The sequence below is a fragment of the Squalius cephalus genome (assembly GCF_949319135.1).
Source record: "Squalius cephalus genome assembly, chromosome: 17".
Classification (NCBI taxonomy): Eukaryota; Metazoa; Chordata; class Actinopteri; order Cypriniformes; family Leuciscidae; genus Squalius; species Squalius cephalus.
In genome coordinates this window covers 14,051,752-14,067,358 of record NC_137138.1, presented here as the reverse complement: position 1 = coordinate 14,067,358, position 15,607 = coordinate 14,051,752, and the positions used below count along the sequence as shown (strand labels likewise).

At 36.4% G+C, this 15,607-nt stretch overlaps 2 protein-coding genes across 7 annotated transcripts; both read right to left on the bottom strand.

Moving 5' to 3' along the window:
- Positions 1–249: 249 nt before the first annotated feature.
- ccdc74b (coiled-coil domain containing 74B) lies at positions 250–3,779 on the bottom strand (the record flags this gene model as incomplete). Of its 3 annotated transcripts, none has more annotated exons than XM_079846590.1 (7): positions 3,168–3,779; positions 1,903–1,950; positions 1,702–1,816; positions 1,398–1,605; positions 1,220–1,320; positions 470–526; positions 250–385 (listed from the first exon to the last, which is right to left on the bottom strand). In XM_079846590.1, exons 1-7 carry the CDS (start codon positions 3,280–3,282, stop codon positions 250–252), a joined length of 780 nt encoding a protein of 259 aa, XP_079702716.1. In that variant the 5' UTR covers positions 3,283–3,779. The 3 variants fall into 3 exon arrangements, with proteins under 3 accessions (XP_079702716.1, XP_079702717.1, XP_079702718.1); XM_079846591.1 differs by having other exon boundaries at positions 1,398–1,602; XM_079846592.1 differs by lacking the exon at positions 3,168–3,779 and adding an exon at positions 2,612–2,640.
- A 79-nt stretch (positions 3,780–3,858) lies between these two features.
- On the bottom strand, positions 3,859–15,345 carry smpd4 (sphingomyelin phosphodiesterase 4). Of its 4 annotated transcripts, none has more exons than XM_079846586.1 (20): positions 15,235–15,345; positions 14,805–14,874; positions 14,607–14,693; positions 13,726–13,862; positions 12,939–13,017; positions 12,660–12,756; positions 12,473–12,525; positions 12,216–12,367; positions 12,001–12,133; positions 11,849–11,920; positions 9,099–9,188; positions 7,755–7,903; positions 7,473–7,563; positions 7,226–7,326; positions 6,685–6,848; positions 6,332–6,537; positions 5,155–5,385; positions 4,537–4,668; positions 4,322–4,450; positions 3,859–4,213 (listed from the first exon to the last, which is right to left on the bottom strand). In XM_079846586.1, exons 2-20 carry the CDS (start codon positions 14,841–14,843, stop codon positions 3,893–3,895), a joined length of 2,463 nt encoding a protein of 820 aa, XP_079702712.1. In that variant the 5' UTR covers positions 14,844–14,874; positions 15,235–15,345; the 3' UTR covers positions 3,859–3,892. The 4 variants fall into 4 exon arrangements, with proteins under 4 accessions (XP_079702712.1, XP_079702713.1, XP_079702714.1 ...); XM_079846587.1 differs by having other exon boundaries at positions 12,939–13,014; XM_079846588.1 differs by lacking the exon at positions 9,099–9,188.
- Positions 15,346–15,607: the final 262 nt, after the last annotated feature.

Here is a 15,607-nt window from a genome sequence, read left to right as displayed (position 1 = left end):
TGTTTTCCCATCAGCACTAGCAGCCCAGTATAATCCTTGCACCTCTATGGAATGATGGCAATATATTAATACTTTCTTTGTCTTTTTTATCTACATGAATAATCATCGGTTTTCTTTATTCCAATACACTAAAGCCTTAACTGTTTGTGCATTGCTTGATCAATAAAGTCATTTAAACTGCTGTTTCAATCGTAAATGTGTGGCACAGAACTCAAATACATGTAGTTATATAAGCACATGACTGGTCCTTCAGCGCATAGTCCTCTGTAGACGACGTCTCTGCACAGCCAGAGTTCTCCTCTGTCTGTCTGCTATGTTGTTGTTGAGGGTCTGTTTGAGGGCAGGGAGGATCACTTTCTCTGCTTTACTAGCCTGAGACACAGGTCTGTTCAGATAGTAACAGAGCAAAGGTTGATATCTCCAAAACAGGCAGGATAGAAACAAAATAAATTTACAAGCATGGACTTACAGTCCTCTAGGCAGGGTTTGGAAAGAAATCTGAGGAAATGTCTCTGAATCTTCAGCTCTGCCAACAAAAAAAAAAAAAGATGTGTGTGTATATACATGCATTTTATATATATATATATAGAGAGAGAGAGAGAGAGAGAGATATAGAGATATATAGATAGATATAGATATATATACAGACAGGTCCCCATTTATATGAAGCGTCTTTAACATTTAAATTAATCATTTGATACAATGCACTTTCTTTTACATTCTACTTAAAGTGTCATTGTTACAGTATAATTATACTGAGTAATAATAATTAACATGTACTTACTATAGGATTAGGATTTGGTTGAGGGTTAATTGCATGTAATTATGCATAATTTACTCTTATTACTATGGTAAGTACATGTAACCTATGTAACAAGGACACTGTAAAATAAAGTGTTACCTTAATTTCTATAATCTATAATTACACTGTTGACCCTTCCCTTACAATTTAACCCACCCTTAAACCTAACCATATCACTAAACCTGTCACTAATATCCTATCTCAATAGCAGCAAAAGTTTTGCAATCAACATGAACACAATAAGAAAATTGTACCTATCATTTTTTATGACAGTTAAAGAAACCTAATATAAAGGGACCTATATTTTTAATATTTCCATTATATATACATAAAAAAAAGAAATTTCCTTTGATTTTGGGGTGAAATATGACAGGCTTTTTGAGATGCGGAAGTTAAATGTAGTGATAAAGAAATTACCTTTTACCATCAGCAAGAAAAGCCTTGGTCAAAATGTAATTCTCTGCAGTGATTTTCTTGTTGAAAACAATGTCTTTGAGAACAGCCTTCACACGTAGGATCTGAGAGGAGACAAATTAAAATGCATCATATATAGTCAATCTTGTATAGTGAGAGAGGTTGAGAAATATGGTCTCACCTCCTGGGACTGCAGGCTATTAGCGCTGTACAGTTGGCGTATGATGACCTCACATTCCTGTAGGGTGGGAGGTCGAGGGGCCTGAAGTGGACTACACTGGATCATTAGAGGCTGAAGAGAAGTGATGAATCCTGCTCTGGCTTCTATTCTGTCTGCTGCGAGGGTCTCTGAAGTATTTGATCTAGTTTCTCTATAGTTTAAAGAACTGCTGCAGGCAGAATGTATGTTTCCACTTATTAGATCTTTATAATAATAACTATTTAATTAAATAATATTATTAAATAATAATAATCTTTGCAAGCACCTGATCTCTGTGCTTTGTGATGAGCAGGTGTCCTCCAAAGTTTGCTCCAGATAGTTTAGTCTGTCTCTCTGGAATGTGTTGCTTTCTGTGTGACGCCTCTGAATACGGCTGGATCCTGTCATGGGATTTTGGTGCAAGTTACAATATTAATAATATATTTGTCTTATGAAAATGTGTGAGAGAACAGAAGTGTCACTTAACCTTGACTGCTCAACTTTGGAGGCTCCATTATCAGCTTATACTGCAAATCTGTAACACATAATCAAACAAAAAAATACAGAATGGAGAATGATGTTTAATTAATATGTCCAGTTTAATGCATGTATGAATCATGCAGGGAAACCAGACGTGGATTTACTTTTTTATTTTATTTTTTATAATATAATATTATTCATAATATTCAATATAAGAGTACTATTTTATTTGCAACATATTGTATATAATATATGCGCCTTATGGTTAAATGCAATGGCCTTTCAGAAAACGTGAACAATAAAACAATTACGAAAAACAAAAATCATGAAATGGAAAATATCTAAATATCGTTTTACCCAACATAAAACAATAATGAAAAGAAGGCTATAAAATTACAACAGATAAAACTCGTAACAACTTGTCCCAAACTGACATTTATGAAAACTACTCCAAAGTGTTTCATTGTTGACCCAAGAGCAAAAACAAAAATATGCATTTACAATATTTGACTCAAATATCGCATCTGTGACAACTAGTAGGCCCTATGATAGCCAACTAGTATCAGCAAACATTTATTTCTCGTGTATTTCTTTCACCTGGTCGTTTGGTGTAAGCAAAATTCCTTTACATTTGAGTTGACCAAACAAATCTCCTTTTGACAGTCAGAAACAAAACACCAAAACGTTTGTCTGTAAACTGATACTTTGCCACCCACAGCGGTTACAAACGCCATTCTGTCATTCTCTTCATTCAGTAGCTCGACGTCACCAGGCAACAGCGGGTGCCCGACTGCCCGTCCTCATTAAAGCTACACTTCACCTGAAAATTAACATTCTGCCATCATCATTTACTCGCCCTCATGTTGTCCTAAATCTGCATGATAACTCAGCTCACTTTCATTGCAACTTTCCTTACAGTGAGAGTGAATGGTGACTGACGCTGCTGTCATTCCACCAAACAACATCTTTGTATTTCACAAGAAAATCATAGACAACATGAGTGAGTAAATGATGACAGAATTGGGTGAACTATCCCTTAAACTCACAGGCAAGCAAGCAGAGATTATTATAACAACCACACAGCATCATTATTAACGGTACAGGTTATCGTCATATTTTCAGTAAATTACGCCAATTAAAATAAAAATGTTAGCCTACATTTTGTTGTTAAGTGTACGGACCATGTCCCCACTTACACGTAAATGTAATGTTCATGAAAAGGCCAAAACATTATTCCTGTAAAATACATAAGGTAATTTAACATAAGTTTACCTTTATTTTGCCGTTTTAAACTATCTATTTCACCATGTAATTTCTCCAGAGTTTCCCTGTGCTGCTTCTGTAGGAAGTCAATATTCCTCCGCAGCGAGTCGACTCGCGTATCCATTTCACTGTGAAACAAGTTTGATTCCCACAACGACCTTTGCGTCACGTGCGTCTAATCAAGCGGATGACGTTTCGCTGCCACGTTGCGTCATAACTTATGCTTTACCAAATACTCCTTCTGCAAATACATGTTTCAAAAACGGTTCACTCCTCTCGCACTGGAAGTGGCTGCTATGGTAACAGCACTACTTCCTCCAATACAGCTGGGAAATAACAGATTTAACAATGGCATTGCATTACTTCTTTCAGTGTGAAATTAAGTGGAGATCTGATACTTATCTATGTTTATACAGCAGTGAAAATCCAGTACACAAATGAGACACATTATGTTTAATGAAATGCAGCCAGTTAAAACTTTGGATTGTTCTGACAACCACATTGGCAAAACACCATTATAAATGAACTCAATGACTGATAAACTGGATTAACCACATTTCATAACAATAAAATAAAAAACGTGTATTGCATACAACATTCCTGGTTCAATTTGTCATTAAATGTACCAATACACTTTCAGTGCAAATACTGTATATAAAAACCTTCATGCACCTTTGCTTGAAGTTTTGTATTGACATAAAAAAAAATATAAAAAAGGCATGATGAACCTCCATCTACTGAGTCTTTAGTTTTTCATTAAAGATATTCAAGAGGAGCTCATAGAGAAAGCTGACGATGAGAATGAGTCCAGTGCTGGAGAGAACACCGAATGATAGTAGTGCCAACAGCATGTAGAGCAGGAGGAGAACGAGGAGGGTGCGATAGCTGGCCAGAACCCGCAGGCTGAGACGGACTCGCTGAGGACGTTCCCTCATCTGCCGCGTCACCGGGCTCTTCCGCCGTTGCTCCACAACCGAGGTACTGCTCAGGTAGTGTCGTCCTAGTCTGCCCAGGAGGTCCTGTCGAGAACACAGCGCTTCCATGTGGTCTCCCAACTACAAGACACAAACAATATGGTCACATCTGACTGAAATTAAATGCAAAGCAAGACCATAATAAGGTTTAATTTTGGATTACATTGCAGGCTAAAGTAATATTCTTACTCTTGCATTTATAAAGGTTGAGATTTGGAACAGCAGTCGAACCAAAAATGCATTTTCGTAGCTCCTGATAGGTTGAAGCTCTGGGTCTCCTTGATATTCGATTTCAAATCGGCGGAGACCATTGATGATCTGTAAAAAAAGGAAATTATACAGGTAGAAAATCATTATGATTTGTTAAAGAATATGTTAAAGAAATTCGCCATTCTCAAACTCACCTGCATCCTGCCCAGGTCTGTTAGCACAAGGCCATTCTCACTCGGGATGCAGTCTGGCAGCTGTTTAGACGCTCCTTCATTGTCTACAGACGCTACATTGACAATCAGCTGAGACAGCTGCCCAGCATTTAACTGAACAACATAAGAACCAAAATCAGCTCATTCAACTTTCATTTCATGTAATTAACTACGTAAATAAATGCATGCACCGCCGTTCAAAAGTTTGTGGTCTAAGAATTTTTTTTATATAAACAATTTCCACAAAAATATTAAGCTGCACAACATTAATAAGAAATGTTTGCTAAGCAGCAAATCAGCATATATATATAATTTGTAAAAAAAAAAAAAAATGTATATGTATACATACATATATGTATATATATATATATATATATGTATATATATATATATATATATATATATATATATATATGTGTGTATGTATGTATGTATGTATGTATGTATGTATGTATGTATATATATATATATATATATATATATATATATATATATATATATATATATATATATATATATAAACAATTTTTTTTTTTTTTACAAATTTACAGACCCCAAACTTTTGACGTATATCCTAAATAAAAGCAGGAATAGACTGACTCTGAATATTTGACAGAGATAGTCCAGGGCTTTGTCCAGGAACTCGTGAGTTTTCTTCACACCCTCTCCCAAATCGTCCATCTCTCCTCCACTGAAGGTGTTGTTGTGATCTAAGGAGCCGACGCCAAACCACGAGAGAAAAGAGCTGTTTGCAGCCATTTCCGTAGAATGATCCGATATCCGTTTGGCAGTCTGTCGGGCTTGAGCAATAATCTGGATGAGCTTTAACACCTGCAATTGACAGAAGGAATCATGGTCTATAACCCCTTAAGCCCTGAAGGCATTTTTAGAGTTGTTTTTTTAGAGTGACACACAAAACTAAAGACTCATAACTCCAAAAATATAGCAAGGAGAGTCAAAAGGTAGGTATCGCTTGATAGAACACTTTTCAAATTTTACAATACATTTGGACATTCTCATGCCGAGAAACTGCTGATAAAAGACAAAAAATATATACATATCATTTTTGCATATCTTTCTTGTTTGACATCCAATAACTCGGAAGTAAATACGGTAGAGGGAAATTCTTCTTTGGTGAAGTTCCCCTAAATGTGAGCAGCACCTGGATCAAATTTTGTGGTGATTGCATAAAGTAATCCAAAGTTACAGCATTTGGAACCAAGATAGCCTTTTTGTTCAGCCCTTGACGCCCCCTAATGTGCATTTTTAAAATTGTTCCTCCATGATCAACGCAATAGATAATGTTAATTTTGGGCTCATTTTAATTGTAATAATATGCTGTAAAAATGATGTGCCATTTTCAATATCTGTGAAGGTATCATGAGCTGTATGATGTTTTTGACACATTGCAGTACATAGTTCAAAACATTTTATAGATTATGAAAAAATAAATTCTATTTATCAGCAAATAACTCAGCACTACTTAGGAGTAAATCAAATTGGCTACATTCATTGTAAAGTTCAGACTCTAAACTTTCAAATGACACCCATTTTGTGTTGATCGGGCGGTACACTCCGTTTTAGAGGGACTACTTGGCACTCATTAATAGTTGATCAAAGTACCGCCGGTGGTACACTTCGGGTTTAAGGGGATACTATTCCTTTCTGTGGTAACACCATTCATGAAGAGCGGACTGCTTATTGTATGCATTTAACACTGATTTTGCAAGAAACACCAACTCTTTTTTGGCACATGTAGAATTAATTGTCAGCTTACAGTTTTCCGTAGATCCGGACCAAACATCAGGTTGTACTGGCAGTCCTGCCCTTCCAGGCTATAAACATGACTTTTGACCTTGAAGACGCTGTCCGTCCCCATTGGCTGGCGGGAAGAAAGGAAGCTGCCACCATGTGAAGGTGTCAGGAAGACACGGTTCTGTCGTTGGAGAATGGCATGCTCTGGCTCCAAGAACAGCTGCTCACCTGGAGATATAATCTCATTAATTTGCTCATAAAAAAACAACAAAAAACATTATCATATCATAATAAAAATCCATGGGGTGTTGTTTAAAATATAAAATAATATAAAACATTCATCAAAAATTCATTCATTCATATTTCCCAAAATACCTTTCTGGATCATCTCTGACAGATTTGGTTGAACAAAGACTTTGGCGACCCTAAAGATCATTAGGGCATTTTTGGCATTGACCAAATCTGTGCGCATGGCTCGATTCAAGAAGACCTGGAAAAGCTTTGTGTACATAAGCAGATTCTCCTGGACAAATGAGGCCCTGTAAATGACAAAGACCAAAAATCATTTTGGTAAACTGATCTGAAGGTCGCATCAACTGCTCTCTGTGAAATATCGTACACTACCATTAAAAAGATTGGGGTAGAGTTTTTGAAAGAAGTCTCTTATGCTCACCAAAGCTGTATTTGATCAAAATACAGTAAAAACAGTAATATTGTTGAATATTATTACAATTTAAAAATGTCTATTTTAACATTTTAAAATGTAATTTATTCTTCAGTGTCACATGATCCGTCAGAAATCATTCTAATATGCTGATTTGGAGCTCAAATAAAACACACACACACACACACACACACACACACTTTGAACAGTAGTGTATGTAATCCTTTAACAAGCACCCAATATTATAAATACCATTTATCGGGAACAGTTCTGTTCTGGCCATCTGTTTGAGTGTTGTTTTTTTCTCCAGTGTATCTCCAGGGCTGGATGTAACTAAGCCACGTTTCTAGTATCTAAAACAACAAAATAAACACATTGAATTACATTTAATGCATTTCTTTAGCATCATGGCCCTCACTATGATTTGAACAGCACATAATGTTTATTGCCAACATATAAAGTAGGCTCCAAATGTCAGTGAGCACTCAAGGACATTTACCGCTCTGAAAGAGGCGTCCAAAGGCCAATGACCAAAGCAGTGTTGTAGAAAGACATACAGCTTTTGCTGGACAAACCTCTGCACCACTACACTGTGGGAGACAGAGAGTGGAGGCTTATTGACAGAGCAGTAAAACAGAAGACAGTTCAATCAAGTCCGCGGCACCTGATCGGGTGAATAGCTCCTCTTTACGACATGCCACCTTAGATTTACAGATGTTTTAGTTCTATAGCCTGATCCTCAGGACAAGCTGACAGATGCTAGCAGGTTGTAAAAACCCACCGCTTGAGCTCCTCCAGAGGACTGCTGTGGGAGTGTGCAGAGGGCGAGGAGGAGATCGACTCAGGTTTCAGGCTGCTGGAGAAAGCGTGCAGATGCTTGACTAGGAGACGCACAACAAGGACGTGCTCCTCCGTAGGTGTGAAGGGCTCCTAAGACATCATCCAAACAACACAAACACAAGTCAGACTTTTAAGATTATAAAAAAAAAATTTGAGACCCCATTTATACCTGGTATTAACTGGTTTGACTGACATTTACTTGCAGTGACAGATTATTTGAAGGGCACACATCTTAAGTTCATTTAAGGAGCTCGATTAAATTCATTAATTGTTTTTATAGATTCCATATAACAATGTATTCTCATAAAAATGTGTAAAAAAGTCCTTGCATCACACTGGTTTTGCTAAAGTTCAAGTATAATTTGTGTTATTAATTTGTTTTTAATTTTTAAAAGTTGTAAGTGTAGTAGAAATATGTGAAACTAAATGTTTGGACATGCAGTCATTAACGAGAAACTATTAATCAGATACAGTTTTGAAATCACTCAAAAAGTTACGACTGCATTATGCTTATATTCGACAAGGTCAGAACTAATTCAGAAATCCGAAAATAATCTGAAGTTTTTTTGTGCATTATAAGGGTTAAAATAAGAATGAGTTTTCTGCTTGAAATATTATGTAAATAAAAGATAAACAAATACTTTTATTTGGATAAAATTTAAAAAGAAAAATTGTAAAGAAAATGCACTCTTAAGCTAAAAGTGGTAACAAACGTGCCGAAAAAAGAGCTCCCTGAATCAATCACAAGTGGTCACAGTAAATGCAATAGAAACATTTGTTACTACCGGGTGTAAATGTGATCAGTCATTTGTCCAGTTGCGATCAGATCATCTGAGATGAATGTCAATACCATGTGTAAACATGCATCATCCACAGTGTAATATTTTCTCAAAACCATCAGACCAGAGGCTTCACACATTCAGCTGAAACAAGGTATTTTACAAAACAAAAGATATTTGGGCAATTTGGTCTGGATATTCTGTGTGGTGTAGTAACGTATGCACAGTTCAAGGCATAAGAACAACCACGTCAAATAAAAGAAAACTACACCAAATAAAAAGAGCAGATCACATAAAATGTAAATAAACATCACAATATATCCTAATTATTTAAGAGATCACAAGACAAGTTAGTAGTCACATTAATTCAATCACACATTATAATCAGACCAAATCTCCCAACTGGGCTTAAACCTTAGTGTTAAAACCAACCCCTAGTCTAACTCCTATCTAATCTGAGGTTACCTCCAGAAAGCCCGTGGAACTGAATGAAAAGGTAAAAGTACTTGGTATGTGTGGAGGGTCCCAGAGCCTGGTGGGGCGGGGGGTTGGCACAGCATGCTGGACATACTGAGGCGATACTGCAACAACGCCAGCTGAAGGACTCATCACAAACGGGTGGAGGAGAGGGGGGAAGAGAGGAACACGGTGGGGGGGAGGAAAGGAAGAAAAAGGGGAGAGGAGCAGGGCAGTGAACATGAGAATAGAAAGGAAAAAGGAGAGAGTGCAATCCGAGAAAAATAGTTGGATATAGTCAGGACCGAAATGGGGGTGTACAAAAGGAAAGAAAGAGACAAATCGATATTGACCACAAAAGACACAAATGCAATGAACATGAAGATGATGCAGTTGTCCTTTTCGTACCAAGGCAAACCTCTAGCGAAAGGCTGAGAGGCATTTAAAGATTTTCTAACTATGCAAGTTTGATGAAATATGGCCAAGTGGATATAGGCTACTCTTATTAAAATGACACAGAAATTGTGACTAACATTTTTCAAAAGGCAAAACAAATTGAGGAATGCTGCTAACTAGAGTATAAACGATGGCATAAACTAAATAGAAGTGTTTGCCTCAGAAAGCCTGCAACTGTAGTCAAGGCAACCAAGGAACATTATTTGTAATGTGAGCCTTGATTCTCAAGAGAAGTGTCTGTTTGATGAAGTGTTCTATTGCCTTCAGCTTTGTCTAATCTCTATAATTCCAAATAAAACCGAATGGATCTTATGAGAGCAGAAAAGGAGACACTGCATCTTTAAAGTTTTCACCATGAAATATACCAATAAGTCACCAATTTACTCTCAGACAAAGTAGGTCATTTTTGCTAAATAAATTCAGGCCATGCAAACAGAATTATATATTTACAGTGCAGATTTTTTTACTCACTAGAGTTTAACAGTTCACCCCAATTAATGGAAATTCTGTCAGTTTATTCATTTCATTCCAAATCCATATAGTTATTTTTTTCCATGGAGAAGAAAATCTTAATCACAGATATTTTAATTTTGTATGTAATGTGTTTATAGTTGCCGAAAATTCAGCTTTGCTAACACAGGAATAAAATACATAAAAAAAAGAAAATTATTTTGAGTTATAATAATATTACTTTTATTACTAATATTTACTTTTGATCAAATAAATGCAGCCTTGGTTAGAATAAGAAACTTCTTCCAAAAACACTTATCTTATCGACCCTACACTTTTGAACAGTAGTATATGAAATGTAATATTACATGAAAAAGAAAAAAAAATTGTTACATACAAACAAAATAACAGCATACAGGTTCAGAACAACTTGAGTATGATTAAATAATGATTGAATTTTTCTAATTGGGTGAACTATTACTTTCATTTTCAGTAAACTGGTGACTTTCAGTTCATAATCTCCAGCACAAAGATGTTAAATAAATGATGCCACACTTAATATGACCTGGGCTGACTGGAGGGAGACTTACACTGATATACTGACTGTAAATAACGCACGGACAGGGAAACAGACTCGGAAGCCAAAGACACCAAAAGATTACATACATCCCACAGCCAAAGAACAAAGACTGAAGAAGACATATCAAGAAGCCAGCGGGCTGCATCATGCGGACTCGAACATGAAGCAATAATTCTACTACTTAAATCACATGCCAAATATGTAATGTGCTAAGTGTGCTTATTCTGCCCAAATCATCAAGCAACAGAGACCACAGTAAATATGAACTAAAAAACTGTATTTCTCTTTTATTCCCTTCTATTTCCAGCAGTCATATGACTTTGGGTTGATTTTAACAGGCAAGTCATTGAGGAAATAAAACAGTTCAAGGGAGATTGATGTTCTACACAAAAACTTCTCAACTACAGAAACCACTAGGGGTCCCCAGTAAACTACCAGAGAGCTTTACAAGATGGCCAAAATCACATGAAATGCATCAGCAATATGCTTAAAACAGCCAGCTACAAAAGACACAATTGTTCAGCTAACATTTTTAAATCAACAGCTTGATCTGAAATGAAGCCGATTAGTTAGAAAACTACCATATGATCATCAATTAAAGAGATTACCAAAAAACAAAACAAAAAAGGAAAGCATTTTCATGAACTTCTTATAGAAGGGAGATATATTAAGTATACATTACATAATATACTACAACCAATATGTAGTGCATAATGTAATATATACCCTTCATACTCATGTATTGCACAATAAAAATTACATTTGTTTGCAAATTTTGTAAGAGCAAAAACAAGTTTTAAAGAATGGAATAAGCTGGGTCAACTGCAATGTCAAAATCTGACTTGAATAAATAAAATATTTTATATACAAAATAAATATAGAAATAGTTATTTTATGTTGATTTAAGCAAAATGTTAATTTTAAAGTGGTGTAAAATGTTAATTTTTTATGTAAACGCATTTAGTATTAAAGTCCTTTAAAGACAAAACCACAAAAGGGAGTTCTGTGGTTTTTAGTGCCGTGGATAATACCAGATATACATGACATTAGATCAGTCGGAATGACTGTGATGATGAACAGGAATCCCCCCCCTCTAAAAATGCTTACAAAAATAATATAGGATATATCTGTAAACAGAGCACATGTGTGTCATTCACAGAGGGAGAGGAAGCGCATAAATCAGGGTGGGTGTCGTGCAGCAGTCCCTATGCAGTGAAGGGGTGAAGCATTGGAGGGTGGTGGTGTTCAGCCAGCCAGCCGTGCGCAGTGGAAGAAGGGAGTGTGTAGGTTTAATGGCCTGTATCTTGTTCTTACCTTCACCTGAGGAGACTGCAGCTTCTGGTACATCTCCAGAGAATAGTGATGGAGCCACATTTCCACAAACACCTTTAGAAACACACAACTTTATGCATGAGTACACACCAAATCGTTAAGTAAACTCATGAATTAAGAACATGTTTTCCTACCTGCAGAAGCGTCTCTGACCTCCAGATCTCTTGAGCGGCAGGGTCAGCGTTGACTGAGGGTTGATGGGTAATATGACGTTTTAACAGACCGGTGCTGTAACCACCCTTTCCAACATAAGGCACATTGGGAGACCTGAGAGAAAAAGCATATAAAAGCTTATAAAACTAGAGTTTATTTGCTGAGAAAAGGATCTTTAAAAATGACATTGTGATACCTCGGAGCAGGAGAGGCCACAGTGCCCCTGGTGTCTGAGAAAGGTGATGGAGGCACATTTCCCTCTGTAGGAAGGAAGTACTTGAGGTAGGTGTCGACAAGCACAAAGTACGCACTGTCTGAGCAACTCCCATGCTGCCCTGGAGGGTAGTTCTGAAAAGATGATTAAACAACATTTCAACGTTCAGTCAATAAAATTGTGTAACGCTTCTAATTATTCTATATAATATATTTTATAAAAATGACTGCAGCACTTACCTTTGGTGCCATGAGACTGGAGGCAAAGTTGAACATATAATATTCAAAAGGATCTGTGAAAGATTAAGAACAGATATGTGAAAGAAAGATGTAGAGTGATGAAACAGCCTTGTAACAGTTACAGAAGGTTATACAACATATTTTATTGTAAAACACAAAAGTGAGGGTGAAAAGAGCTAAGACGTACTGAGGAATAGAAGGCCTGACATGGGGAATTGAATTTTATTGTGAAACAGAGGGCAATCCGGCAGAACCCCTGCCTGAATGGACAACTTTATGGGACCCTGTACATACAGAACAAATAAATGCAAACATGGTTGATATATTAACGCTGTGAAAATAACATAACTTATACTTTGAAATAAATCAGGGATGATGCGCCAAAACCTAAATGAATACCTCTGAACATAAACATAATTAATGGACATAATTCCTTAAAACATAAACTTTTTTTATGCACACTTACCGGCAGATAACTGACTGGAAACTCATACTTGTATTCCTCAGCTTGTAGTTTGTACACCAATTTCATCATAGGACCACTGCTTGAATAAATATTAAAAAATATATATATTACAACAGGGCTGCATTTCAATATTTACACTACTGTTCAAAAGTTTGGGGTCAGTAAGATTTTTTTTAATGTTTTTGATAGAAGTCTTACAGAGATTTATTTGATCAAACATACAGTAAAAACAGTAATATTGTGAAAAAAAGATATATACATATATATTCTATTATATTATATATATATATCCACATAAATAACTTTTTTATATATATATTTTAAAACACATTTCATTCCTGTGGTGGCAAAGCTGAATTTTCAGCATCATTACTCCAGTCTTCAGTGTCACATGATCCTTCAGAAATCATTATAATCTGCTTTTTTTTTGTGCTCAAGTAACATTTCTTGTTATTGTTGAGCTGTTTAAATTTTTTTTGGAAACAGTCAAACGCCTTTTTTCAGGATTTTTTAATAAACAGAAAGATATTTATTTGAAATAGAAATATTTTGTAACATTATAAATGTCTTTACTGTCACTTTTGATCGATTTAATTCAATTTAATGCATCCTTGCTGAATAATTTATTTAATTTCTTTCCAAAAAAACAAACAAAAACTTTTAAACAGTAGTATATATCAGATTTGTACTCAGTGGTAATATCAGTCATACATACAAAAACACACAGAATACCATAAAAAAAAAAAAAGTAAAAAAAAAAAAAAATTACAAACAAAATAAAAATAACCTAGGGTCCAGGAAGTCCATGGCGATGTTGTACTCTGCTGCTCGAGCCTGCAGAAACCGAAGATTCAAGCCAGTAAGGATTCCATCCAGGCTACCGAACACGCTCTCCACCAACCAGGGAAAGATCGCATGCAGATCCTAATCAAACATGTATGTCATAAACACAAACAAGACTTTTCGGGACTTTCTTGAAAGAGCAGGGATGCATACGTGCCACCCTTTAAATCAGGGTTTCTCAAACTCGGTCCTGGGGGGCCACTGTCCTGCAGTTTAGTTCCAACCCTGATCAAACACACCTGAGCAAGCTAATCAATGTCTTCAGGATCACTAGAAACTCACAGCTAGGAGTGTTTGATCAGGGTTGGAGCCAAACTGTGCAGGACAGTGGCCCTCCAGGACCGAGTTTGAGAAACCCTGCTTTAAATAATCCAAATAAACAGAAGAGCCAGGCATGTACAGAGAGTACAGGCATGTGCGACCAACCAACGCTCAAATTAATCTGAGAAACGGGGTCACAGAGTTCAGTACTAAACAAAAATCATTCATTGCGACAGCACAGAGTGAAGTCAGGGTGAGGGTAAAGTGGCGGCAGCAGGACAGCAGCTGGTCCAGTGCCATGTGCCAAGCAGATGACACTGCATTTAATCTCTAATACATGGGCAACGGCGCAGCTGCCTTAATGGATTTCTCTGATGAATCAAAAAATAAATAAAATAAAAACAGGCTTTGCAGGCTTTTTGGGTTTAAAAAGCCTGCAACGGATCCTCCATGTTAAACTATAAAAGTGTATCACAACCCTGCAAATGATAACATTAATAATAAATGTACAAATAAAAAGGGGTATTTCAACATTGTCATATGCAATAAATCAGAAAACTGTACCTTTGCAGGGTAATCGTCTATAATTTTGCACAGCTCATGACATCTTTGATGAAGAGGTTTATTAGTCCAGTCTGCCTTTAAATTGGCCTGAAGACATCAAGACACAAAGGTTAGAAAGAACGACACACACACACACACACACACACACACACACACACACACACACACACACACACACACACACACACTAGTACTAACCAGAAGATAACTGGGCTGTTGCAGGGCAGGTACAGCCATGGAAACTCAAGACCACAGGTCAACACCAAACCTGAAATAAATGGCAGTAATATAATACAATGACAATCAAAACATTCAGCATAACTAGTGAAGTAATGTTACTTCCAACACTCCCTAAAGTGTCAGTGAACGTTATCAATGAAAACCTGCATATTACATGCTGCTTAAATAACCACTGTCAGACTATCCTTAAACACAACATTTTAATTTGTCAAAATATATTTTTCTCTAACATTACCGCTTAGAAGTTAGCCAGCTAGCTCCACTATCAGCTAACAGTGTAGCCTGCACATTACTGAGTTTACCCTGTAAAACAACTAAACACTCCATCGGGTTCATGTTCACTTAAAACAGATATTAAACGTGTCAAATAAGTTTTTGAGTACATTACCTCACACGCAAGAGAGAGAGAGAAAATTATATTTCTAGTAAATTCCAATAGACCGCGCTTAGACCCAAGAAGAGTCAAAAACGCTTGTTATGATGTCATGTCCGCCGACTAGCACTGTAACAGCGCCATCTATAGGCTGAGAGCTAAGAATAACATCACAAGTAGAAATGAATAGAAATGATCTTCCTGATGTAAATATAAATAAGATGCCCTATCCAAACAGTTTTGGTCTGACCATGGCTCTCAAAGATTCCGCAAATGCTACACACTCTTTTAGCTTAAAATAGCCTACATTATTTTTTATAGGCTATATTAAAAATGAACATAAATTAGTGTCCCATCTTTTCTACCTTCTAAAAATGTATTTAGAACA

What these genes read in the sequence shown, in the direction of transcription:
- smpd4 (XM_079846586.1), bottom strand. Translation starts at nt 14,843, where the DNA reads ATGGCTGTACCTGCCCTGCAACAGCCCAGTTATCTTCTG. An exon ending in TTCCAGTCAGTTATCTGCCG is followed by an intron (nt 12,757 to 12,938) that starts GTAAGTGTGCAT and finishes CTGTATGTACAG; the next exon opens with GGTCCCATAAAGTTGTCCAT. An exon ending in AGAACTGTTCCCGATAAATG is followed by an intron (nt 6,849 to 7,225) that starts GTATTTATAATA and finishes TGTCATTTACAG; the next exon opens with GGCCTCATTTGTCCAGGAGA.